Source organism: Microtus ochrogaster, linkage group LG8 (genome assembly GCF_000317375.1).
Source record: "Microtus ochrogaster isolate Prairie Vole_2 linkage group LG8, MicOch1.0, whole genome shotgun sequence".
NCBI classification, from domain to species: Eukaryota; Metazoa; Chordata; class Mammalia; order Rodentia; family Cricetidae; genus Microtus; species Microtus ochrogaster.
In genome coordinates, this window is record NC_022033.1 from 13354005 (window position 1) to 13368113 (window position 14109).

General features: G+C 53.4%; 1 protein-coding gene across 2 annotated transcripts in view; it reads left to right on the forward strand.

The window, feature by feature from the left end:
- Cdh22 (cadherin 22) overlaps window positions 1-12346 on the forward strand; it is a 124965-nt gene extending 112619 nt beyond the window's left edge. For both annotated transcript variants that reach the window (XM_005362887.3, XM_026787154.1), the window contains exons 9-12: window positions 650-771; window positions 860-977; window positions 7523-7774; window positions 11170-12346. In XM_005362887.3, coding sequence (XP_005362944.1) covers window positions 650-771; window positions 860-977; window positions 7523-7774; window positions 11170-11705 — 1028 coding nt within the window. In that variant the 3' untranslated portion in view covers window positions 11706-12346. The remainder of the gene's footprint in view (window positions 1-649; window positions 772-859; window positions 978-7522; window positions 7775-11169) is intronic.
- The last annotated feature ends 1763 nt before the right edge of the window (window positions 12347-14109 follow it).

Sequence of the window (14109 nt, forward strand, 5' to 3'; positions counted from 1 at the left end):
TGGTACTGTTGTTCATGGTCACAGAGGGTGTGGTGGTAATGGCCATGGGATTGACACTAATATTAATAATGGGGATAGGGATGGTGGGTATGGTGAAGACGATGGTGGAGATGGAGAGGAGGATGGTGAAGATTATTATGGTAATGGTAACCGCAGAGGTGGAGTGGCAATAGTGGAGATGTTCGTGGTGATATAGTGATGGTGGAGATGGGTGTGGTGGGAAGGATGGTGGTGGGGTTGCAATGGAATGAGAATGGTGCAGATGGGCATGGTGGAGAGGTGGGTGGTAGTGGAGATGGGTGGGCATGGTAATAATGGTAGAGATGGATGGTAAAGAGGATGGTGGTGGGGATGGGATAGGTGTGGTGGAGATAGGCATGGTGCAGAAGATGGCACAGAGATGGTGGTGGGGATGGATGGATGGAAATGGTGGAGATGCTAATGGTGTAGGGTAGTGGAAATGCTTAGGAGATTGGAGTAAGGATCATGGTGTGATTACTCAATCCCAGATGTCCTCAGCCCTGGTCCTTGTCCCCATTTGGATAGCACAAAGTGTCTGTCAGGTTGACTCCACTGCCTAATCTTTCAGGAGTAAGCAGTTGTCTAACCTCATCCCTGAAGCTGCTTGCCCTCCTCACTCTTCTCACAGACAATCATGCTCAGCTATCGAGAGCATCCCTCCGGATCCGAATCCTGGATGTGAACGACAATCCCCCAGAGCTGGCTACACCCTACGAGGCAGCTGTGTGTGAGGACGCCAAGCCAGGCCAGGTACCCAGAGGGACTGGGGACCAGGGCGCTGTCATGCCAGAGCCCCCACCTCACATCATTCTGTATCCTGCCCCTCCCTACCCTACAGCTTATCCAGACTATCAGCGTGGTGGACAGAGATGAGCCCCAGGGTGGTCACCGCTTCTATTTTCGCCTGGTACCAGAAGCACCCAGCAACCCTCATTTCTCTCTGCTGGACATCCAAGGTGAGCTACCTGTGAGCCACCACCCCCAGGGTGGCAGAGAGGACCGGCATATTGCTTTCCTCCTCTGTAGAAACTAAGACGCCATGAGAGCAGGAGCTGGGTCTAAGATCACAGAGTATGAAGCCGGGTATGGCTGACACCCAGCCACTGGCTAACCCTGAGGGTTGGCAGGGTGAAGAGATGTATCCCAAGGGCAGAGAATGTCAGTTGAGCACCCAGGGGAGCCATAGGGTAGACATTGGAGGACAGTCCCTGAGCCAAATGACAGAAAGGCAGTGCCATACACAGACCCGCACATGTGGTTCAAAGTGCTGTCCAGCTCAAGTTCCTTGTAGCATCCTCAGAGACACAGTGGCGGGCAGCTTTTCCACCCCTTCCCAGAGTCCTGCAGGGTCCTTCAGGGTGTAGGCCTACTGAACCTTTCCAGTTCAGTTCACATCTACACTTGGGAGTTTCAAACCCACACCCATAAGGTACAAACACACACACACACAAACACACACTCTGTTACACACACACACAGAGAGAGAGAGAGAGAGAGAGAGAGAGAGAGAGAGAGAGAGAGAGAGAGAGAGACTTGTCTCTATACAGTATAGATGTTCCGTGACTCAGTTTCCCCCCTGCAGAAGCAATTGCCCACCTGCCTGGGCTGAGTCTTTCATGATACTGCGCTCCTTCCTCCAAAGTCCTCATGACAATGGTATTGAAATCTCTAAAAAGCCAAGCCAAAGCTGAGGGAGGCAGATGTCAACGGACAGGAGTGAGGACCCCAGCAGGCAGCCCACACTCAGCTAAGGGCTCTCCATGACTTCCTGTCTACGTCTCCGTTTCATTGTCTGAAAATAGGGCTAATACACAGCATCTGATGTGGTCAGGTACCCCCAAAGGAGGAGGGCTCCTGGGGTAGACTGCAGACCCCAAACTCTCACTGTCTACTTTCAGACTATTAAGCACCGTTGAGACATAGTCCCTATGCGGCAAGCTCTGCTCTGGGCCCTGGAAATACAATGACAGATGGAAGAGAATCTCCGCCCTCGTAGAGTTCATATTCTATTGAAGCAAGACAGAAATTAAACAAATCAATAATATGTCAGACATGATGAGCGGCCCCGGGAGGAGGGACAGCACAGCCTTGTTCCTCAAAAGTCTGGGCCTCGTTCTGTTCGTTGTGGGACTTTGGGTGCCCAGAGCAATGCTGGCACCTTGTAGGTGTTCAGTAAATTGTGTGGCAAGAAGTTGAAAACAAAAGGTGGTCTGGGAGGGCCTCTCTAGTGAGTAGTCGATGAAACGGCTGGGCGATGGCTCAGTGGGTCGAGTGCCCACTGTGCAAGGATGAGGACGTGAGTTCAAATCCCCAGCACCCATGTCAGCTGGGCACAATAGAATGTTTCTGTAACTTGTCACTGGGAGGCAAGGACAGGAGGACCCTGAGAACATGCTGCCAGCTAGCCTAGTCTAATCAGCGAGTTCCTGACCAAGAACACCCTGCCTCAGAAATTAAGGTGGAAAAGAATAGAGGAAGGCAGGGGACACCAGCATCTGCCTCTTACACACAGGCAGGTGCACTGCATATCCATGCTCACACAAGCACACACCACACACGCGCATATACTTACACTTACACAAATACATAGAAACTAAAGGCAGCTAGGAGTGAGCCACGCAGATAACCGGAGTGAAAACCGTCTGGTGGCAGAAACAGCGAGTTTCAAACAAATGGAAAACAGAAGTAGATGCTCAACTTGCTAGACCTGGATGGAGGTGGGGGTTCCTTGGACTTCCCGCAGGACAGGGAACCCTGATTGCTTTTCGAGCTGGGGTGTTGGGGGGAATTAGTTGGGAGAGGGGGAGGAAAATGGGAGGCGGTGGCAGGGAAGAGACAGAAATCTTTAATAAATAAATAAATTTAAAAAAAAGAAAACAGAAGTAGAAAGGGACGTCAAGAGGCATGGGGTGGGGGTGGGGTTAGACATGTTGGTTCTTTCTGGTCCTGGAACAGGCCCGGGGTCACTCCCAAGGATTTTAAACCCTACCCCCTACAGGGAGAAGCCTCAAGGCCTCTGAAGTCAAACCCATCTGTGTTTCCAGGAGCCATGTTAAGAGTCTTTACCATACAGAGCCTCTCTGACAACTGAGCCCGGAGGACAAGGACAGGCAGCTAGAGCTGGACCCTGGAGCCCCTGCTGTGTCTGGCATCAGCCCCTCCATGGAGGGCAGAGGCATGGCTGTGAGAAGGGCTAAGGCTGTAGGAGAAACTGAAGCTCAGAGTCACAGCTATTTAAATCTTTTTGGAAGTAATTCAATAACCAGTACAGCTCAGCCCACACATCCCTCCCATCCTACCCTGAGCTGGTGCCCATGGTCAGTCCTGTACCTGCCTCTCCAAGTTCAGGGGTCTTCGCAACTCTGGGGCCTGAGACTCCACCCCTGCTCTTTCTCCCAGTTTAGGTACCTCCAGAGCTCCCTTTTGGGGTTGTCCTCTAGGGCAAGCTTTGGGGACAGGGTAGCCTTAGCCTCATGAGGTCAGAGCAGCCATGGAAAGCCTCCTCCTCCAGCCCTTCAGCCCCGTCCCTCAACATCCCAACCCCCACCTCCTCGCCATATAAATATCTTAGGTGACAAGCGACTACCCCAACCCATCTGCTTCTTTGTACAAATGTGTAGCCAGTTTGGAAATGTGATTTATAAATATTGCCTTTGCAGCCAGGGATTGACGCTGATGGATGTCGGGCCAGATGGATGGATGCTACTCCCGGGCACGGGTCCCGCCTTGAGGGGTGGGGCGGGCCTGGGGTGGTCAGTGGCTTCTCAGAGGAAGGCAGCCGGATGGGGTCAGACAGTACCCCAGGAATCCCCTTCCACCGGGCGGAGGTATAGCAGGGCTCTGAGTGCTCAGAACATCTGACCATGTAGTGGAAGACAGCAACTCTGGGACAGCATCTCTGTCTTGCTTGGCAGTTGGAGGCTGGGCCAGGGCCAGCCACTCATTTCTCAAATCTGTCTGCGTCTCTCTGCCGCCACTACTGCTATTGTCTCTCACAAAACACACTGACGTTTCTGACCTGTAGCCCATAGCAATGCCTGTATTTTCCATTGTAAGTATCCTTGGCTACCAGGCAGGTTCAAGCCAGGACAGAAACCATGTCTATCTTATTCACAGTCATGTCTCCAGGGGCTAGAATAATCCTGATGTAGAAAGAGCGCTCCGTTCAGATTTGCTGTGGAATGAATGGGTGATGTGTCACTGGGTCACTTCTTGGTTTAAAGCCCACGAATCAATGGCCGCCTGCTTTTCAGAAAGTAGCTCAAGTTCCTTATGAAAACTGGCCTGCTAAAACTTCCCAGGATGGGCTTCTGCCTCCCTCCAGCCACGGGCTGGGCTTCAGCCTCAGCGCCAGCACATGGGCTGTTCTCATTTCCTGGACTTACCCCCCAGGATGAACTTCCACTCGGATATCTATCCCTTCTCCCAGGAAACTCTCCCCGATCTCCCATGCATGGTCAGATCCTCTCACACAGCCTTCCCACTCTGGTCCTTCCCAGTACTCTCACGGTCTGTGATCCTAGACCGAGCTGTGGGCTCCTTCAATTAGTGTTCGCCTCTGACATCAGCAGCTGAGCTCTGATCCAGGCAGCAGCTGACTTAGCGCGACATTATTCCCGCTCAGCAGCCGGCAGGCAGCCTAGCGGCAGCAGTTAACTAAAAACTGAAGAAAGAAGAGAGAGAATGAGAGAGCGAGGAGGAAGGGAGGGAGGAGGAAAGGAATTGGTAGATGGCAAGCGAGGGAAGATGGATGAAGGAGTGGAAGCTGATGGATGGCGGAAGGAGGATGGATGGATAGGTGAGGGATAAATAGGTAGATAAAGAAGCTGAACGGATGGAGAGGTAAGTGATGAAGAGTGGATAGGTAGGTGGGATACAGAGGATGGGGACAGAGTGCTGGAGGATACAAAGAGCAGAGATGGAGGATAGCGAATAGATAGAGGAGAGACAGATAGACGCTGGAAAGTGGACAGATGTATGAAGACCAGAGGACTGATGGATAGATAGATCTGTGGATGGATGTGTGTAGGTGTGATGTATGTGTGGATGGGTGGATGGATGGTGGAAAGTGAATGTATGTATAAAGGCTAGAGAATGGATGGACAGATGAATCCGTGGGCGGTAGAGGGTAGATGGATGGACGATGGGTGGATGTTGGAAAGCATCAAGTGTGTGTATATAATGATAGCTAGAGCCATCTCTCCCGCCCATAGTCACTTCTTTGAAAATTTTTGAAGTGACGTTTATTTATTTTGTGTCCTGAGTCACATGGCGTTTAGAGGTCACAGGATAACTTATATGAGTTGGGTCTCTCCGTCCACGTTAGTTCTAGGGGTGAAGCTCAGGTCGTCAGGCTTGGTGCGAGCCCCTTCATCTGCTGAGCCACCGTGCCGGCCTCACGAGTCACTTCTTGCTGAGCCTAGTTTACATATACACCAGGAAGACCCTGCCCCAGCCATGGTTAGGAGCTAAATGTGTGTATCAGATGCCCACAGGCTGATATATGAGAAGCATCCAGTTGGTGCAGATGCACCCCCTCCATCCCCTTCTTTGCCCTCTGTGCTTGGGTCTCCTTTATTCCCTGGCAGGAGGCAGTGTTTCTTAGCCTGAGCTGCCTCAGCCTTTAACAGGAGGCTCCAGAGGCTAAGCTAGAACTTGAGGAGCTGACCCGTAGCTGCCACTTAGCCTAAGAGTTGTGGTCCCTTCAAACTTTGCTCCCTTGAGACTGGCATAGGGCCAGGCTCCAGCTGGCCAGGAGAGAAGAAACAGGCGCACATTTGCTTCTTACAAGGTGACCAGTGCCACAACAGGACCGTGCCATGCACGGGTCCACGTCATCAAAGCAGGGCACTGGAGCTAAAAATCCCTCCTTCCCAGGGAAGTGGAGAAACGAAGCCATTGAGAAGAGGTTATATCTAGATGAAGCATGATGGATGAGGAATTTGCCCAGACAAGGAGGTAGAGGGGATGTCCCAGATAGCAGAGACTTGCAGAAGCCAGGCAGAGACATCCAAACAGGGAGCAGGTGTGGCATGCGGCACGTGCGAGAACCATCAACTAGCATTTAGGAGGAACTGTTGTGTGCTGGGAACAATTCTGTTCCATCCTCACTGCGAGGTGAGACTCTGGTTCTGTTTACCGATGAGGGCACTGAGGACAGAGCGAGCTGGTGCACGGTGCATACGTGTTATTAACACTTACATGGAAATGCTCAACCATGCACAACAGTGGGTAGAAAAAGACACTGAACCTCGTTACATCTGAACCTCTGCCCACCTCCTGTGTGTGTCCAAGGCCCTGAAGCAGTCTTCCCAAGGGCTCTTTCCTCATCATTGTGCTCATGGTAAAGAAGACCAGACTTGGGAGACTGTGGAGAGGGGCAGCTAGGGAGACTGGCTCGGCCCTGGGCTGAGGTAGTTTGAAAACTAGCCCCAGGAAGACCTCAGCTTGCCTCTCCACACACGCATAGGTTTCCTTGAGATACCTGGGACCCACAACAATGGGAAGGGGCGCTGGGTTCCCAAGGTCTCAGGTGAGAACCCGTGCTGACAAGGTTAAGGGGAGCTGGGCCTGGCAGGCAAGCAGTAGAGCCATCAACAGAGATGGAGTGTCACTCCTGGGGCTCTGAGCCCTTCAGACTCCCACGCTGTGCAGGACTGAGAAGCGCTCCCAGAAAGCAAGGGTCAGTGCTGCCTGGTACACGTGGGACAGATGTAGGTAAGGCAGGAAAAGGGGAGAAAGTGAGTGCCACCTGTCCCTTGGCCTATGCTGCCAGATCAGTTTCCCTTTGCCAGTTTTGCCTGGTCTGCAGCAAGCTCAGGCTGGGCAATAGGCATCGCTGTGCAGTTTACCCCTGTCTCTGGCCACCCGTGTGAAAAGGATTTGGGTAGGGAGGCTGAGGCTCTGTGGCTTCCTCATCTGGCCATGAAGTCCGTGTCCCCACCCCAGAAGCTCCAGAACTTCTGAGTAACATGGAGAGCAGAAAGGCCCCTCAGCGACAGGCTCGTGCCAGCCAGTGCTGCCAGCCACCTCTGATGACCTTGGATTTGTCATCAGACAAAATTTTGTCAACCACAACCAAGGACCACAGGACGCCTAAAAGCAGAGTGCATTTGAAATAGGAGCTGAATCTGGAACAAAGCAAAGCTTTGATATCAATGGGGAAAAAAAGTTGGCATAGCCAAGGCCAGGACCTTGGCCCAGCTGGGGACAGAATCTTGGATTAGCTGGGAACAGTACCTTGGCACAGCTGGGAGCAAAACATCTTAGAATTGATGAAAACACACTTAGGACAGCTGGGAACCGAATCCGGGGACAGCTGAGGACACCCAGGGGCTCTGTGAGCCAGAGGATCTCAGCAGCTGGGGCAGAACTAGGGGAGATCCTTGGAGAGGCAGCAGTTCAGGGTGTGAAGGGGCAGATCTCTAGGTGGGCTCAGGATGTGGCTGAGCCGGGGTCTGGCCCAGCCCTGAGTCACACACCGCCCGTCTCTCCCGCACAGATAACACAGCTGCGGTGCATACACAGCACGTGGGCTTCAATCGGCAAGAGCAGGATGTGTTCCTCCTGCCCATCCTTGTTGTGGATAGCGGGCCACCCACACTGAGCAGCACGGGCACCCTCACCATCCGCATCTGTGGCTGCGACAGCTCCGGCACCATCCAGTCCTGCAACACCACCGCCTTTGTCATGGCTGCCTCCCTCAGCCCCGGCGCACTCATTGCTCTCTTGGTCTGTGTCCTCATTCTGGTCGGTGAGTTCATGCGCATCCCACCATTATTGGACCTGGGCATCCTTGCTCAGATACACCACAGCCTGGGAAGGGAGCCTCGGTCTCCCCTACATAACGATAGACTGGCTAGAATCATCTCCGACCCCTTCCTGCAGCTCCCGTGGGAAGTCTCTCAAGTGTGGATCGTGGCCCACACAGCTCAAGACTCCCTAGTGTTTAAAACCTCATATATAGCCCAGTCTGGTGGGTCGCTCCTGGAATCTCGGCACTTGGAAAGTTGAGGCAGGAGGATTGCTGCAAGTTAGAGGCTGGCCTTGGCTATGTAATAAATTCCAGACCAACCTGGACTACAGAATGACACCCCTTATTAATAAAAAGAAACAGGGAGCTGAGGTGTGACCTTATTGGTAGAGTGCTTGCCTACCGTCCACGAAGCTCTGGGTTCAATCCCTGGTACTGCATAAATCAGGGAGTGGTGGTGCAGGGCTGTGATAACAACACTAAGAAGTAGAGACAAGAGTATCAGAAGTTAAAGGCCATCTTTGGCTATACAGGGAGTTTGAGACAAACCTATTAGACATGAATCTCTGTTTCAAGGAGGCCAGGAGGAGGGACATAGACACCAAGCCTAGCTTTTAAATTCTCTTGTTTAGTGCCCTTATTTGATCTCCGTAAAGAGAAGCATGGCTACATGGCTAGGTGTATCAACCTGTTTCTCAGATGAAGAAACTGAGGTTCACAGAGGTTTGGCTTGGCTAAGGTGGCACAGGTTAGGTCTCCTTGGTCTGTGTCTCCACCTCTAAATCTAACACCTGCCATGAAACAACACCTTGGGGCACCTTAGGGCACCTGGGACAATGTCTTTAGACTCTGGGGACACTGGTAGCAGAAGCTATTTGAACCCCAGTGTCCCTGGTGAGAAGAGATGTGAACAGCCTTTGACTCTGTCACAGCCATGGCCACCCTAGTGTAGACCGTAGACACAACAGCCAGAGAACGGAGTTCTCTGGAGACCATGCTCGCCAGCTCTGCCCAGTCCCCCAGGAGATGACAACCCCCCTTGTGCTGTCCATCCTCCAGTGACCTACTGCGCCCCTTCAGATCCTCACAGAGGCCAAGAGCACAGCCCCTCCCGCCCCAGCACAGCCCACGGCTCAGAAACCCTTTTTTCCACTGGGTGCACTTTACAGCGGTTTCATTTTCCGAGGCAGTGCAAACAAATTTCTGCCTAATTGCCCACAAACGAAGAAAGTGCACATCAGTGCTCTAAAGGTGACGGGCGGAATCACTGATCAGGTCTGGCACATCTGTCGCCCGCCGCCCGCAATCCTCACCATCTGCTCTCCTGGGCATCCCCTCCACAGCCCTGGGTCTCCAGCTCCAAACGCGGTCCATCTATCTTCTCCACTTCTCTCTCAACACATTCCTTCCCTCCAGCCCTCCCTCAAGGCCTGCTTCTAGCCCTGTTCCCTTCCCTGATGTAAGCTACTATGTGAGGTGGCAACTTTGTACCCTGTGCGTGCATGCTCTGGCCCTCACAACTGGCTCTGGCTACAGGTCTAGCTGGGTCAGTCTGGAGCCGATAGAAGAGTCTAAACCCTGCCTCTGTCTGTCCATCAATGTATCCACCTCTCTATCCATCATCCTTTATTCACAAATCCATCAGTGAACCCCTCTTAGATGTTTCCACAATAGGGTTTATCACTGAGCGAGAGATTTTTTATTTAAATTCGTTCTCGGGGCTGGAGAGATGGCTCAGCAGTTACAAACACTGGCTGCTCTTCTGGAGGATTTGGGTTCCATTCCCAGCACCCACATGGCAGCTCGCAACTGACTGTAACTCCCGTTACTGGGGATCTGAGCCCTCTTCTGGCATTGTGCATGTGCCGCACAGACACACAGCAAGCAGAACACCCAGACACACAACACACAGTGAACTAAAAACTATTCTTAATTTCAGACATGTATACAATGTATCTGGATTGTATCCACCCAACTCCCCCCCCCAGACCTTCCCTACATGTCCCCTTCTGGCCCTCAGGTCCTTTTTGTGTCTTTGTTATAATAACCCACTGAGTCCCCTTAGTGCTGCCTGCACACGTGGTCATCCACGGGGGCATGATCAGCCTACCAGTGACCATGACCCTGAAGAAAAAAAAAGGGTTTCTTTCTAGGCTTCCACGCCAGGTAACTTTAGGGCTAAGGGTGGGACCTCGCTGGCCCCTCCCCGATCCTTGCTGGAAGGTCAACTGGCTTGACCACAGCTGCTGTGAGTGTGACCGCCAAGTCCAGAAGGCAACACATCACAGCATCCCTCCTCCTCCTCCGGCTCTTACGTTCTTTATTTCTCCCTTTCCACATTCTCTGAGCCCTGGCCGAGGGAAAAGAGGTAGTGGGGAAGAGAGTGGGAAAGTTGAAACCTTTGGATGTATGAGATTTTCTTGGTCAACCCAGAGGAGTGGAAATTGGTCCAGGCTGGGGCCAGAGAAACTGGAGTTGGTAGAGGCAAGTCAAAGCCGCAGGCCTGCAGGGCAGTGCAGGTGGGGGAGTGTTGTGGAGGGACAGGTCCTGGGAAGACAGCTAGGGAGCTGGGGGAGCCGGAAGGAGAGCCAGTTTGGAGGACAGAAGAAGGTGTTAGTGACGCCAGCACGGTGGGTGGAAGAGGAGAGGAATGTGAAGTCTTGGGGGCCGGATGAAGAAGGACATGAAGTCACTTGTTTGCTCCTCTCAGTCAGGTCTCCCAGCAACTCCTCATTCATTCATTCATTCATTCATTCATTCAGCAAACAAGCAAGCACACATCTAATGTTTGTTCCGTGCCAGGCACCAAGCTAGGGGAACGTTTTTTGGGTCTCAGAGGATATTTATTGGGGTTAACTTGGCAGGACCTGGGCTGTGGTGAGCTGTCCCTCGCTAGTTGAGAGGAGGATAGGGGAGGCCTCAGAAGCAGATCTAGGACCCACTAAGGTCCCACAGTTGTGATGAATTCCTTGCAGCTGCTGCTGCTGAAGAGAGAACACTGGAGGAGGAGAGAGAGAGAGAGAGAGAGAGAGAGAGAGAGAGAGAGAGAGAGAGAGAGAGCGCGCTCTGACGGAGACACTGAATGAGAAGCAGAGAATTCCGGGGGGGAGGGGAAGGGGGGGCAAGGACAGAAGACAGGTGCCTTCAACCTTACAGCGAGGGCCTTGAGCCGAGGATGTCTGGCCCTCAAATCGAGTGTAAATCCTTAACACAGCTCTGCTTGGCAAGCCCGGTCCCACTAGCCGTGAGATGACTAGCTCACCACCTACCTTGAGTGTCAGTTCAGTGCTCACTGGAAGAAATGGGTTGGGGATGGAGGGGAGCCAGGCAGTGTCCTATGCTGAGCTCAGCCCTCACTTTGTCTCCTTGTCTTCCCTCATCCACCCACCCCGCAGTGCTGGCTCTGCTGATCCTCACCCTCAGGCGTCACCACAAGAGCCACCTGAGCTCGGATGTGGATGAGGACATGCGGGACAATGTGATCAAATACAACGACGAGGGCGGCGGCGAGCAGGACACCGAGGCCTATGACATGTCAGCGCTGCGGAGCCTTTACGATTTCGGGGAGCTCAAAGGTGGCGACGCGGGCGGGGGCACGGCCAGTCCCCCACAGGCCGCTTCCTCCTCCGAGCGCCACTCGCTCCCTCGGGGACCGTCGAGCCCGGAGCCGGACTTCTCGGTGTTCAGAGACTTCATCAGTCGCAAGGTGGCGCTGGCGGACGCGGACCTGTCGGTGCCGCCCTACGACGCCTTCCAGACCTACGCGTTCGAGGGCGCGGGCTCGCCGGCTGCCTCGCTCAGCTCGCTGCACAGTGGCTCCACCGGCTCCGAGCAGGACTTTGCCTTTCTCCGCGCCTGGGGCCCGCGCTTCCGGCCGCTGGCTGCACTCTACGCCGGCCACCGCGGGGACGATGACGCCCCTGCCTCCTAGCCTCAGGCCGGCCAGTCCGGCAGCGCGGGCCCCGATGGGAGGGGACCTGCATGGCCCCCGCGCCGCGACACGCCCCCAAGGGGTGAAGCTTGCGAGGACTCAGGGGTACGGGGGTGGTGACCAACGTCAGGAAAAGGGAGAGGAACCCGGCCTGCGGGGCCCTGGAGTTGTAAGGGACCGCGGAGGGGGAACCCGGTGCTGGGAAAGGACCTGGGAGGAGAAAGCAGAAGAGGGCGCTGCTGCCATGCCCGCCCCAAGGCTTTCTGGCGTCTAAGTAAAGATGAAGGAAGGGCTGTTCATTTACTAAGCACCTACTGTGTGCTGGGAGCTACCCAGAGACCGAATGCATTGTTGTAGAAGCTATGAGGTGGAGTCCCAAAGGTGCCAGATGGGAAAGCCCCCAGAGAAGTGGTCGTGACCTGCCCGGGAACACCCAGACAGCAAGCGGTGACGCCTCTGGCACTGACCAGCTGCCTGGACAAGTCACCTCATTTCTCTGGGCCTCAGTTTCCTCATCTGTCAAATGAGGTTAATAACAGCACCTACCTCGAAGATTTGAGAGGATGAGAAGGGTTCATGTGTGAAGTTGTTGGGCAGTGCCTGGCACAGAGTAGGTGTTCAATAAATGCTCGCCTTTGTTACTACTCTTATCCTTGTGGTTACTGGAGGCCCGCGTGTCTGAGCTCACTCCCTCCCCTTCTGCCACCTCCCAGCATCCCCAAGGGAAGAGGAATGGGTCCCAGCTGTCAGCCCCTGGTCCTCCTCTGAGGGGAAACAGATGTGCCTAGCAACTGCAGAATCTTCCTGCTCCTTGGGCCACGTCAGAATAAGGCCCCTGGCAAGAATGCTAAAACAAGAAGAGCTTGGATGAGGAGAAAACACTGCTCACAGTGGTGACAGTGGTGACAGTGGTGACGTTATCTGTCTGTTGTGGGAGCTGGGGTCTTTCCCTCTCTAGATTCCAACCTAAGATTCTCCGGGACTGGGCATAGTGGCATAGACCCGCAGTCCTGTGATGGAAAAGCAAGAGGATCAGAAGCTCAAAGACACCCTCCGCTACTTCATGAGTTTGAGGCCAGCCTGGCTACATGAGACCCTGTTTATAAGATAATGGCTGTCTCCTGTCCTCCCTCCCAGCTCCTCTAGGGTGGCTCAGTGATTATCCATGGGCCTGATGTGAATTCAAGCTTCTGCTAGCTGGCCACCCTTCATCCAGGCTGTTTGCTTGGCTGTAAAGTGGGGATAGTGGATGCTAAAAAGGAGGTAGCTGGTGCTGAGCTCCAATCTCAGTGTCTCCCTGACATGTAGGAAGTATTCAGTAAATGTTCCTTGGTGACCTCATCACCCTCCCAGGGAAGTCCCGCTCCTTCTCCCCATGCAAAAAAAAAAAAAAAAAGTGGTGAGCTGGAGGTAGCTGAGACCAGGAAACAGGCTCACAGCAACAACGTGCCCAAAATTACTATTGGGAGTACGTGTGTGTGTGTGTGTGTACTACATCCCACATGGAAAGAAGATAACTTTCAGGAGTTGGTTCTCTCCTTCCGTGGTGGGTTTCAGGACCCTACTCAGGTGGCCAAGCACTTTTACCCAGTAAGCCATCTCACTAAGTAGTTCCCGCCTTCCAGTAGCTAAAGGCCCAGGGGACAAAGGCAGAGGCCACTGGTAATAACACCTTTGATGAAGCAGACTGAACAGAGCGAAGTTCCAGGAGTGCAGGATGGAAAGCAGATAATTCCTGGGGTCTACTGGGTCTTAAAGCGTAAGTGTGAGATGGATGAGGTGACCAGGCAAGCGGGGCGTCTGCAAAGGCTGGGCTGCACAGGTTGCAGCATGCAGGTGGTCCCCTGAGCTGGCTCACCAGGAGGAGAAGGCTGAGGTGGGAAGGCTGTGGAAAGATCTTGAAGGCTCGACTAAGAAACCTTGCGGCTTTGTTCACCTTGGACCTTGGTGAAGGAAACCCAGCCTGTAAGAGCTAGAATTCACACCAGGTCCATACGCAAACACTGAGTCACCTAGGGGGCTGGAAGGGAGTTCAGGAGGCCACTATTGTCTTATAAGCATAGCTCCATAGACATTTATCCATCTTCTGAGGACCACTGTGGTGGCTGATGGCAGAGACATGGGTGGTGAGTGAGGTCGGGGACGTGGGAGTCACATTCTTCCTATGAGGGACCCTCAACCCCCAACTCCTATAGTTATACAGCAAATGAGCAATTTGGGGACCCAGCTCTCACAGAGCCCAGGGACAGCTCTGAGGCTGCTCATCATTATGTCCCTTGCCAAGAAGAAACCTGAGACTAGGGGTGATCAAGGTGACTTTCAAGGTCACCCAGCCATTAACATCTGAGACAAGGCAGGGCTTACCCCAAGCTTGTTTCTCTCTCTCTCTCTCTCTCTCTCTCTC